A 13,465-nucleotide genomic window follows, 5' to 3' on the forward strand; every position below is an offset into this window, starting at 1 on the left:
CCACAGCTTCCAGCTCCGTGCTTGGGGTGACTACTGCTGCTGTGCCAGTACACCAGCAGAGCATGCCATTGCCAGCATGGATACTCACATCTTGGCTAATACAGGCTTTTTTTTACCACTCAGCAGCCATGTTCAGAACTTCATTATGGCTGAGCCAGCACCTGGGAACACAGGTCCTCTTGCACACACTCGTATTTCTTGCACCTGGTAATCCCCATTAGAGGTCCTAACATGCACATATTCCATGTTCACTTGAAAGAAAATACAGATACAAGTCCGAGACTGCTTCCAGGCCACTCTGAGTTATGTCAGAATATATTCAGGGGCTGGGAACTGAGGGCTCACCACAGAATTTCCCCACCCACATAGCACTGATGCACATGTTTCTGCACACATATAAATCTCAGAATAGAGAGATCCCATCGTTTAAGCGGAGTACATGCAGTTGAACTTTGGCCTCTATTGCTTTGACTACAGCAGAAAACAAGGGTTTAAAAATAAGGAAATGTTTGTCTCTTGGAAATTTTCTGAGCAATTAATCTAAGAATTATTGATGTTTCTAATTTTGTTAGCAGAGGGAGGATCATCAGTCACACTCAGAAATGCCAGCTCTGTGCTGATAAATCATAAAGTGGGAATGACTGTTTAATGAAGTTGCCAGAAGAAAGATTTGCTAAGATTTGCTGCCAAAATCAAAGATATTGCTCTATCTCACTCCTACTCCTTCATCAAGGAAATCTCCAAGAAAATTCTGGCACTTCTCCAAGGTTGTCGTGTGTGGGTTTTTTTTTTTTTCCTTTCCTTTTTCTTTTTTTTCTTTCCTTTTTTTTTTTTTTTTTTTTTTTTTTTGAATGCTTGGAGACCAACTGCACAGCCAACCTTCAAAAAATCAGTGGAATGACAAGCTCTGGTGATAAAAGGTTTCACAAAGCGTTATGAGATCACTGCAACCAGTTCCCATCTGATCACAAATGAATGAACGATGTGTGGGCTTGAATTGTGCTCCTGATATGATGATAGTTACATCTTTCATTTAGATTGAGATCAAATGAACCTAATGAAGTGCTGGGTGGTAAACTAGTGATAAGTGACTGTTTTATCATTCTGTGGAGACTAATGTGAAAACATCCCTATTTGAATTTAACAAAGTGACAGATTGTAGAGCACCTTGCACGACATGACATATATTACTGTTTCTTCATGAATGTCTCATTTTCCCAGAGTGGTCATGAAAAAGCAGTAAGTCTCATGGGGAGCACCCTTCATTTAATACAGAAAAAGCAAGTCAAAAATCTGAAGTTCTATATACGCTTTCATAGTTAACAAATTTCTTAATCTTTTTTGGAGGATTCTTTTGGCAATTCACAGGAGGATCACTGCCTTGCTCGCTGATTTAAGTGACTTTCCAGTGAAGTCATTAGAACATTAAGATATGAGACATGTTTGGTGGAACAGGATGTGCTGTTATTGAATAAGTAATTTGTATGGTGATTTTATATGGCACTTTGCAAACAGTGGGCTGATTCTTCAGCATTTATGCTGTTCCTGAGCAGTGGATCTTCACTGATTTTCATAACATTGGTACTAGAGAAGAGAATTAGGAAATATTCTCTGCCTGAAACAAGTGGAAGTGGGGAGTGTTTGGGGTGAGGGTTGGTGAAGAGAGAATTGTCAACTAAAGATGCTTTCGGGACATCTTGAAAGCTATGTGTAGCACACAGCAAGAGGCAGACATTTCAAGTATGAGGCCTCTTATTTTTCCTAAGGCACGATACCAAGAATGCAAGAACTGAAGGTAACTGTAGAAAGAAGATTGTTTGGGGTGCACCACAAGAAAAGAAATTTAGAACCAATAAGGTCAGAGACTGAGATCTCTATTTTTGAGATTATGATTGTGTAAATGCACAGACCGCATGAATGCATCTGTATTGTTGACCATCATGTAACAGATGAAATTTCCATTAGCTACAGGCTAATGGAATCTAATCAGAATCAGAATCTCTCCCACTCACATGTGCTTCCACTTCTTTCCATGTCTGAGAAGTCTTGTTTCCCAAGAAAACAAATCAGATCACCAATATGTCAATCAATGCTGGTGGTGGTGCTGTAAGGAGTTTGGAAACGGCTCCTAGTGGTGGCATTACTGATAGTGCACCATTAAGACAAAAAGAGCAAGATGAAATTATGGTAGATGAAGTGGTAATAGTTTGCTGGGAATCAGATGCTTGTTTCCTTTGGGTTGTTTCAGTAGAGAGAGATGCAGAATTTGTGCTATAAATGTCCTCCTTCCAAGGTTTCCAAATCCTATTGCTTTGGTCGTGACATGCTTCATTTTTAGTATACTGTTTCTGCACACTACATGATGGGGGAAACATCAATGCCAAGAAACATTAGTAGCAGAAAGAGAATAGAGAAAAAGTAAAAAGAAATGATATGGCATGGATGTTTTCAAAGATAATAGAAAATGTAAGAATGATGTGGGTTTTTTTTCTGAGGAGCCAAGAAATAGCAGAGTAAAGTAAGAAATAAGAGAAAAAAGAAAATGTCAAACAGAGCTCTATACAGTAACACAGTAAACTGAATTCTTGAGAGAAGAAAAATGGGTAGAGGTGCTGAAAGTCAAGTACAAGAAAAGAGAAGTGCAAAATGAAATCTCAGAGAACTGAACAAAGATGTAGTAGGAACCGGATTTTTGTTTATTTGCAGTCGCTAGGAAGTGACAGTTTTTTTCATGTTGTGTAAAATCTGTTTTCCTGAGGTTAAACTTTAGAAAGAAGCTGTCTCATTTTTACTTTGGCTATTCAAAAGTAATACAAATTGTTTGTTGTTCACGTGATGAAGCAAAAATTCATTTGTCCAAACCCAGTTATCTGATATCTGTTTATGTCCTCAGAGCATGTAAACAATGAAGGCAGAAATGCTGTTTACCCATTCATTTTTGGAGGAGTTCATCTCGGTTTTATGGAAAAGGATTTTCAGTGGTAGCACAAAGACATTCAAACAGATAATTCAGATTTTTCAGTCTAGTTTCAGTTCTAGCTTTTATACAGTGTTCCCCACTGTGCCTTATGTAAGGATATGGACGTCTTCATTTTTTACATACACAATTATTTTTATTTTACTGCAGGAAAATTAAATCGTCTATATTGTGACTGCATGACAGAAATCACTACAAGGCTTCCTTCCCAAAACGGTACTGTTTATATGAGCAGCCACTGCTTATACTTAATATGAAGAACTGCTAGTGTTTTGCCTGCTGATAAAAGCGAATAGTAAGAAGATACAGATTATACAACATGTCCATACGTGTGTGAGAGAGATGGACACAGAACACAGGAAATTATTTTTGCACTTAATTTGTAAGATGTTTTTCTATGCCTCTTAAGGCAGTTTGCTTACCGACCTTTACCATGTTGTTCAAGCTTCAAATTCATTCCTGTTGAGTAATTTCTAAAATCGGGCAACACACTACGTTTTACAAGAAACAGCAGTCGGGTATGACATGGGCCTGTTTTTCACAGCGTGCTGTCAGGACTGGACATCATTCTTACTTACAAAATGAGCACAAATCTTCTAGCAGCCGTTATATCGTACCCAAACTAAGCATTCCAAAGAGATAGTACACAAATTGTGCTTGTAGCTGCCAGAGAAAGCAGTGTGTCCACATGAAATGCTAGTTGTTTGTCCCAGAACCTTGGGGTGTCCATCCAGGCCGCTTGCCTTATAGAGTGAAGAGAAGCTGGTACTCCAAGGACATGTCATGAGGATCCCAGCTCTGCTCAGTTTTACCTCTTCCCTCTTTCCATTGCTTGTGTGAGAAATGAGGTGCTTGGAGAGTTCAAATGAGCACAGCTAAGTGAAAAGTTCCCCTCTCCCATGGAGAGCACTGGGAATGTTGGCTATCTTCTAAAAATGGGCATAGAGCTTCTCTAGAACTTGTCAGCAACAGCAGTGCAGGCCTCATATATACGACAGTTTTCTTTATGCTGAAATGGCTGTGAGGGATAAACCTTATGCTTACAGGTTCAAAGAAACAGAATAGTTTGAGTAGGAAGAGACCTTTACAGATTATCTGGTCCAACTCCCCTGCAATATGCAGGGACACCTACAGCCAGATCAGAATGCTCACAGCCCCTCCAGCCTGACCTTGAAAGTCTCCAGATATGGGCATCTGCCTCCTCTCTGGGCAACTTGTTCCAGTTCCTCACTGCCCTGATGGTAAAAAAACTTTTTAATTATATCCATTTTAAATCTCCCCTCTTTTAGTGGAAAACATTTCTTCCAGGAATGATATTTTAATTCTGGGTGGGTTGAGTAGAGTCACATCCACCATCTGCCTGGTGAGTGGCATGAGTGTCATCAAGAATAAGAGAGGATATCATCATCGCTAAAGCTAATTGCATTCCTGTTGACAAGAAACTTTTCAGGTGAGGCAGCAAATTTTATGAGTTAGGGTTATGGCTGAGCAAGTAGTCTGGATTTTTGGACCACTTTAGGGGCAACTGTTTTTTCCATACCTTGCCTGCAGCATGAAGAATTTAGTTGGGAATATAGGGAAGAGTTTTTAGGAAAAAATAGCATAGATGTTGCCTTAAACTAGAATCAAAAGGTTATTTTATTTTGCTAGTACTGAAGTTCATCATGTCAATGTAACTTCTCAAATAGAAATCAAGCTATGACTCATCTGAATGAAGCTGTGAGACACAAAGATTTGTCTTCCTACTAATTTTCAAAAAATAAGAAATTATTATGAAACGTTTTATTTAAATCATCTGTTTAAAATCTTTGCAAAATAAAAGTAACTTTCTGTACTGTGGTTTGGAAAGGATCTAGCTGCTTAATCAAGATCCCTTCAGATGTAGGGCTGTAGGTTGTGCCATATGTCACTGGGAGGATATTTTTTCATACATTCACAGGAAAATCTTGGGTTTCAATGACAAATTCCTTTAATGTAGCAATATAGAATGAAGAATAGAAGTGGCCTCAAACTTCCCTAAGCAACAGGGAGCTAAAACCATGCCATATGTCATTGACTTCCACAAGCGATGCTGAGCAACAGAAAATCACCCTGTTCTGCAGTATTACATGCTGCCCCAAGTCATTAACACGAAGCAGATGGCTTTGTTGTTGATTAGAGCTGGTTAGAATTTGAAATTCCCGATCCACATGAAATTTTGACATTTACATTTATTTTCACTACAAATTGGAACAAAACATCAAAATTTCCCAGTGAGATGGAATTTAAAAATTATTTGGAAGCACCGAGTTATTTCATTGCACTGGTAATAAATTGTGTTATCAGTAATGTCGAAACTATGGTAGTACAAAATTTAACATCTAATATAAAAGTCAAAACAAAATTAATAATAATGGCACCCTGAGACTTTTAGCTTTGTTAAAATGAAATGATAAAGTTACAATGATTAATTCTGACATTTTTCTAGAATTTTTTTCAGAATGCAACACATTTCCACAAAGCATTTTGACATCAACTCAGCTGCACTGTTGGATGGAAATGAAAAAAAATGTTCACCCAGTGCTGCTCACGCTCATCTTGCAGATACAAGGATGTAAGAATTCTTGGAAACAATGTGCACAGTGAAAAAATCAGTGCTTCCTCTGCAGTTAAAAAAGTTCTCTGAAAGCCGTTCTCAGAAATCCTTATAATCTCTACGAAATTACTTCAGTGTTGACTGTCGTCTCTTCCTTAGGTCCCTCATGTTCAGACACACTGACAGTGCTCGGTGCTGTCATGGCCATTCGTATTCATGAAGTGGGAAACTCCAGCATTAACTCTGTGCATCATGTTTCCACCTCCTTAACAAGGTTCTGGTCCTGGCTGCCAAGACCTCCCACTCCCATTCTCCTGTTGCTTACTTTCCCTGAGAAAGCTCCATGAAATTTCTTCAGTATGGAACAAAAGCCCTCAGTTGCTTTCCAGGTAGAACATCATTCCTTTTTCCATCTTTAAACACATCGCATTTGGCAGTTAATGGCTCAGGATTTTTCAGTATCATGCTTTCATTTTATCTGTCAACACCGAGTCTCTGCTGTGGGATAGGAGACCATCTGTTAGCAATTTTTTTAGGGTAGAGTAAGCACAAATGTCACTCTTTGGGAGTCACATGCTATTTATTTACCAAGATAAAAAAATCAAGATCATGAATTCACATCAGCTTCTCCCATTACTTTGTGCAACAGTAGCTTTCTGCTTCAGTTTCCACTCCCTCCCACCAAGGTACTGCATATATAGTTACATAAAGGGACTGCGTGAGATGTAGGACAGATTAGAAACCCGATAAAGTTGCTGCTAGGTGAATTTGATGATGGTTCTGCTTGGGTGCACTGGGGAGGGTTATGTTACTGCTGGTGAGTGCCTTACACAAAGGGAAGGAGCACTTCAGAAGAGAGAAGAAACCGCGTTCGATGTAGCTGAGATGTGAGAATCAGGATAAAGGCAAATTGCAGCGAGGCAGGCGAGGAGGAAAGCTCTTCTAAAGTGCCCAGGCTCTTGTTAGGCTTCAAAATAGATGGTGTTATTTTCTGAGAGATCTCAGCTTGCTGATTACAGACGCTTTTTGAGAAGCTGCCTATTACACAGGTGTCCAAATAGAAGACGAGCTTCTGCTGCGAAGGCTGAGGTAAACTGTGGTTGAAAAATGTGACCTCGAGCATTTCAGAAAACATGGTCCTGAACAGAGTTGTTAAACAAAGAAACTTCAGGCTCTAAGTTGGTCTCGTAAAAGAAGACAAAATCGCTGTACAAAATGTGTGTCATTCAAATCTTGATATATGGTCTCCTTTGGAAGGAACACCCTGAGATAAAGCCACTCCAGCTGGAACAGACTGAGACATTCTGCCAGCTCCCTTGCAGAGAGCTCAGCACCGGTGTTTGTAAATGCTGCAAGTGTTCTGTGTTTACTGAAACTGCTGAATGCAGCAAAGTCTGGAAAAACATCCTCCTAAGGATGGTCATCCTAGTGTACTGTGTTTGCAAGGTCTCTGTAGTCCTTGGTCTTGAAATACTGGGCAAAGGCAAGCACACTTCTGCAACAATACTCCTCGAGTTTGAAGAAATCAAATCTATATAAATATATATCTAATGCACAAAAGGGTCGTCTCAAATCTCAAAGGCAAAGAGTTAGTCATGTTAAAGACCTGAGGTGGCTCTACCCAGTATTAATGAAAAAAATCAGTATTTTATTTCTTACAAAGCCTATGGTGAACTGCCATTCCTCAGTTCTACATAAAGGAATAATTATGAACCAAAAAGTACATGCATGTCATCATGATTTTTATTGCAGTGCGTCCTTAAACAATGACGGAAAGAATGAAATGAAATAGGGAGACTCTTTGGGAGCCTTTGCTGGGCAGCCCTGTAGGATGACTAATCAGCACATACTGCATTATTTTTCACACAGCTCATAGGGTGATGGGTTTCTTCTCACTTACCAAAGTACTTTGGATAAGTCCCAGGCACACAGCCGTGGTCCCCTCACATGCATGGGGAAGCATAGGGTTCAGGCTCGCCATGTACCCCTTGGAAGGTCATTGTAGCACTTGGGAAGGTGGACTTATTTATGCGCAGTTCCAGTAGTCACTTCTCTGGAAGTCTTCACTACTTGTCTAGGCCTATATGAAAACAGAGGTTATACCTAACTGAGTAGAAAACCTTCCTAAAGAGCTCTTGTTGAACTGCTCTTTGAAGTGGTAGAGATTGAAAGGTTTGGAGCACAAGTCTTATGAGGAATGGCTGAGGCAACTGGAATTGTTCAGTCCGGACAAGAGGTGGCTCACGGAGACCTTATTGCTCTCTACAGCTGCCCAAAAAGCAAGGTGGCAAGGTGGGGGTCAGCCTCTTCTCCCAGGTAGCAGTGATAGGACGAGAGGTGATGGCCTCAAGTTGTGCCAGGGGAGATTCAGGTTGGGTATTAGGAGACAGTTCTTCTCAGAGTGAGGTAGTGCATTGGAAAAGGCTGCCCAGGTAGGATGTAGAGTCACCGTGCCTGGAGATTTTAAATAGAAGCGTGGATGTGGCACTGAGAAACATAGTCAGTGGGTTGGTAGTTGGACTGGATGGCCTTAGAGATCTTTTCCAGCCTTAATGATTCTGTGACCTCACCATCTGTGTGGATTGACTGCTCCCCAGGCAGCAGCAAGCAGCTGACTGCCAGCAGCTGGAGAGCAAATCTGGTTGATGCCCCTGTGCAACCCAAACCTGATGGGTTGAGATGGTGAGACAAAGCCCGTTATATGAGCAAGAGCAGGAATAGTTCTCTTCAGCAGATAAGTTTATATGAGCAGGGCTTTAAAATGGAAAGTGTTACCGACCATGAACACGAGTGCAGTTACTGCACAACGCTTTGCATATCTGCATAATGCGATCTTTCCCCTCAGCTCCTAATAGCAGAAATACACCTAGTCATATCTTCCTGTACCACACGCTCAGCCTTGCAGGAAGCAGTTTGCACTCAGACATCTGCTCTGTGCAAGGGGGCACAAGGGCATTAACCCTCTGAGCGCTTGTGTCTACAGCACTGCATGGCTGAGAGTAACATGATGAGCTCTTATCTAGCATCTGCCACTGATTCTGAAGATCCTGACGGTAGTGCATTAGCATTTATAGACAGGGGCAGTGCCTTTCTGCTCCTTGTCCTTTCCCACTCCCCTCTCCAGCTCTCATTGCTAAAATGCATGAAGGAATTATGATAAAAAGAAACAGGAGATGATGTGGAGCAGCTGTAACATTTCTCTGCAAGGGTAAATCTGCAGGGATAAAAGCCTGGGCTTTTGATGTTCAATATCCATAAGCGTCTCCAAGTTTGCATCTCATGAACACTGTGCAGCTGCTCCTCCTTGGGCTGCCCACCCCGCTTCAAGAAGAGCCGCAAAGGTTTTGCTGTCACTTCTTGTCCTTGGTTTCTCTTGGGGGCTGTAGCAGGAAATCCAGAAGTGAGTGCTGTTCAAAGGGCACTTTCTGCAGGGGAAGGTGCCCTTGAGGGGGCTGGAGGACAATAAAGTTCTACTCTGTGCTGGCTGTTTTAGGCATGGTGTTCTTGTTATGCCACACTGCAAATCTGTTTACTGCTCTTCCTTGTGAATATTCATAACAGAATGTCAGATTTTTTTTATGAATCTTGCTTGTGAATTTTATCCATTTTCTTGCTATTTGCCAATATCATCAGATAAACTGAGAGCGGCAAGGCTGAGAATTTTAATCTGCATGAATATTTTTTGAGGTCCCTGTGTGATTTGTAGTAAGTTGTATTTTCTTTCAAAAATATGTTCTGAGATACTGCTCTAAAAGAAAATAAAATGGAATAAAAGCAGCAGAAGGGTTTGTTGCCCAGTCAGGGCTGTGCTTGGGAAGGCTGGATCAGCGCCGATGTCCATCTGTGCAGTGTGCTGCGCTGCACAGAAAGGTCCTGGAGAAACCCATCACTACTTCTGTTTGTTCTCTTGGAATTGCCATAGCATTGTGATGGTTGAAAAGCTCTGTCTTCGGTCTCGTGAAAAATTTCACAGCCAGGCCTGATTAGACCTAGCTCTAAATACTTGATGTATGGAGCATTCTCTATGCGTTTCCTACAGTAACCAGCAAACAGATTCTTCTCATAGCAGTCACCCAGCAGTGGCATTTTCCTTTCTGATCTTCTGTGGGCTGGAATGAAATTGACCTTTCCAGCCATAAATGCATCACCAATACCAAATAATTTGCCAAATAAAATTGTGATGCCTCAGAAATAAGGCATCACAATATTATTGTGTCGTGTTGTCCCACACAGCAGTCATTCACATCCATTAAATCCAGCATTGTTGTATCAGAGGGAGAAACTGCAAGTAAACATCATCATTAAAAAACAAATCTCTTTGTTTTGTATACCTCCAGTATTTATTTTTCAGGATTGTCGGTGCTTTACTTTGCCACTGATTGCTATTCACTACTTCCTTGCTTTAATTATTTGCACCTCACAATTTATTAGAACTTTGAGAGATCTTCAAGAGGTGGTAAAATATGGGGAAAATGCCTGAGCAGATTCAGATTTATTTCATTCCTTGCATTTATTGCTGCCATTGCTGACTGGAAGTCTCTTAGCTCACTGTGCTGTGCCCATAATGCAATCTATCCTGAAGAGGCAGGCAGCAGTTTACAAAGTGATTATGAGGATCTTTGAGTGTCTTCAAGGATTTTCTGTACTTGGTTGCAAAGGCATTTTGATCTGCTGTTGATGGAATGGGCACAATAAATCCCATATTTGTGGTTCCTAGAACAGGACCTATTAATAACAAACAAATTGGAGGGCAAGGACCATGAAACAAATTGATTGCAAGTGGGCTCAAGAATAATTCTATGGCTTTTGACTGTGTTGCCTGGTATCACAGTGGCTATGAGTTTCTGCCCCTTGCTGAACTACATACTATTTGTTCTCCCTTCATGATTGGAGAACAGATTTCTTTCTGATGGCGATGTTTTGCAGCTACCAATAAAATGCAGTGCATTCTGTTATCCTATTTTTTTCAGTTCCTTGATAAAAATGCATTATCAGCTATAAATGCATTGTTTTGTGGTCTGAAACTCAGTGTTGGGTATCTCATGAAGGCCAGAGACTGGATACTATATTCATAAGACTCCAGACTGGAAGTGTGCAGGCTGAGTTCTGCATTCTCAAATGTTTGAGGTATTAAAAAGCAGCAAGGGATTATGCTGCTAATGCCAGCTCACTCCCACTACAGCTGGCTTGTGCATGGTTCAGAGATCTTCCCTCCCTCCTCCAACGTCTGCAGAGCATGCAGCCCTGGGGCTGTGGGGCGGCTGCAGGCACGGGTAGATGCTAACTGCTGTGGGATTTTGCTGGATTGCTTTTGCTAAACTGATGCTGCTTTAAACTAAGACTTGCCGTTTCACTTGCCCAGGTGCTTTTCTATCCATACAGAAGATCCTGCTCCTGTCATTTTGCTTAGCACAAGTGTGTCTAATGTGATCTGTATACTCTACTTGCTCCATGCTGTTTAGTGGGGATCCCAACCAATGCCCACTGAAGGCAACACAACACTCAGCTATTGTACTGGGTCTACAGAACAGGGACATTTCTGACATTTTCAGGGTATTAAGATCTTAGATGACTGAAGGACTATATGGTAGGTTTCCATCAGGAGGAAAAGTAATAGGAAAAAATTATCTTTGAGGTAGCATCTTCCACTTTCGAAGTGTTTTGGAGATCCTTTGAGAAGAAAAGACATCATTCGGATTGAGCTAGTTGTGCAGACCCTGGAGGTGGGCGGAAGATGGAGGAGCTCCCAGCGGGCAGGACTCCTCAGTGTGTCAGCCTCCTGTCCATGAGCAGGGAGCATCCTCTCCATCAGCTCTAGGAGCTCAGACATGCAGCTGGTGGAGCCTGTGGAGGCATGGACAGATCTAAGATGGATTCCGCCATCTCATCTCTGAGAAATAAAGCTTTGAGGTTGCTGTGGTTCAAGAACATAGGAGACAAAGGAGACAGTCCTCCAGCTGCCTTGAGGAATTCAAATTCAACTTCTTTCCACAGGAAGTAATAAACATCAGTTAGGGGGAGCCCCTATTTCTCTTTCCTAGTGTCACATAGGAGAGGCAGGAGCTGAGCTTCAAATAATAGTACCTTTCTCACTAGCTGCTGCTGTCACTTAATGATTCTGTTTTATTCTATGTTTTTTAAAAGTATTATCTTGATCTAGAAAGGACATTTTACTGAACATTCATTTGCCACTCCAGGCATCGTTCGTAAATCCATCTCAGCAGCTCAGAGATTCTGTTCTGACAACAGCGTGGGAGTCTTGTATAAATTATTTTGCAATTCTACTTAACTTGTCCACACATCAGATTTTAGTTGTGACTGTCATTCCCCTGATAAATTCTCAGGCAGATTTCTGTAGACAAAGCGTATCTTCCCACAGTTCAGGTATAATGCTAACCTTCCAGGAAAAATGATGGTGCTGTCCTTTGGAGCCAACACACTCAGACTCTGAGACTTAAAATCCAAACACCTCCAATCATTAGTAAATCTCCTGCACAGTGCGATATGTAGCAACTTGCCTTAAATAAGATATAATTAAAGTGATTTAACTGAAAGGTGGAGATAAAAGATTTTTTCTTAATGGTTAATTTCAGTAAAATGAATTTCCAATTTCGTTGTCTGGATGCTTCATTTTTTTCCTCTCCCTTTTTTAAAAAAGGTTCATTTTCAAAGAGTCATGACCACCCAGGCTACTATTACTCAGTAATAACTCCATTTTCTGGCTACAAGGAGAATTTTATACAAGCAAACCAAAAAAAAAAAAAAACAAATACAAAACCCCTCATCGTTTGGGGCATGGGAATCCACAACTCACAAAATCTTCCCAGATTTTATCTGCATTTGAAATCAAATGGGAATTGGTCCATGCCAAACTAGAGAGGCAAAGTATGGGTGGTGCTGACTGACTCATGAAGATGTGTTGAGAAGTTCTTTGGAGCTCCTGGTTTCTGTGCCCCTGGTAGGTGCACTCTGATCCCATTTTGGAGCAAGTAAAAACAATTATTTGCAGCAGCCTGCAAATAAACAACAAAAATAAATAAATAAAATAGAAAGCAGCTTTTTGGGGTAAGGTCCGTGAGCCGTTTGGGTTGGCTGGAGGATGTGCTGCAGCACACAGCTATCAGTCAGCATGCGACTCACATCATCCATTGCTTACATGGTGATTTAAAAGGGAAAGTAGGATGGCAATAAATTCAGTGCAACAACAGCTCTCCATGCTGTGAAAGTGCAAAATAAATAACATGTAGGAGAGGCCTGTTAGTTTTTTCAGAGAGTACTTGTAGTAGGAGACGCTGTAAAAATTTTCAGTTGATTCCCAAGTGCAAACCATCGTCAGAAAACTCCAACACACTGCTCTTTTGCAGCCTTCAAACTAATTGTTATTAATAATGTCAAATGTTAATAACTATTATAACTAAAATGAAGGGTTTTTTTCCTCTGTAGGTAATACTTGGACACCAACATGGGAAAGCAAAACAGCAAGCTACGCCCTGAAGTCATGCAAGATTTGCTAGAAAGTACAGACTTTACAGAACACGAGATCCAGGAGTGGTACAAGGGCTTCTTGAGAGACTGCCCGAGTGGACACTTATCCATGGAGGAGTTTAAAAAAATCTATGGGAACTTTTTCCCTTATGGGGACGCTTCTAAGTTTGCGGAACACGTATTCCGCACTTTCGATGCCAATGGAGATGGGACAATAGATTTCAGAGAATTCATCATAGCCTTGAGCGTAACATCAAGAGGTAAACTGGAGCAGAAGCTGAAGTGGGCATTCAGCATGTATGATCTCGATGGGAACGGCTACATCAGTAAGTCAGAGATGCTGGAAATCGTACAGGTACGTGCTGCTCAACGGCACCCCTTCACCTCCCTCATTCCAAAGAAACTATGGAGTGATGCCAGCATGAGAG

The 13,465-nt window shown here is 41.1% G+C and overlaps 1 protein-coding gene across 1 annotated transcript in view; it reads left to right on the forward strand.

The window, feature by feature from the left end:
- Positions 1 to 13,465, forward strand: part of NCALD (neurocalcin delta) — a 49,623-nt gene that overhangs the window by 20,413 nt on the left and 15,745 nt on the right. Inside the window, exon 2 of the mRNA XM_048940090.1 lies at positions 12,996 to 13,392. Coding sequence (XP_048796047.1) covers positions 13,015 to 13,392 — 378 coding nt within the window. The 5' untranslated portion in view covers positions 12,996 to 13,014. The remainder of the gene's footprint in view (positions 1 to 12,995; positions 13,393 to 13,465) is intronic.

Source organism: Lagopus muta, chromosome 3 (genome assembly GCF_023343835.1).
Source record: "Lagopus muta isolate bLagMut1 chromosome 3, bLagMut1 primary, whole genome shotgun sequence".
NCBI lineage: Eukaryota > Metazoa > Chordata > Aves > Galliformes > Phasianidae > Lagopus > Lagopus muta.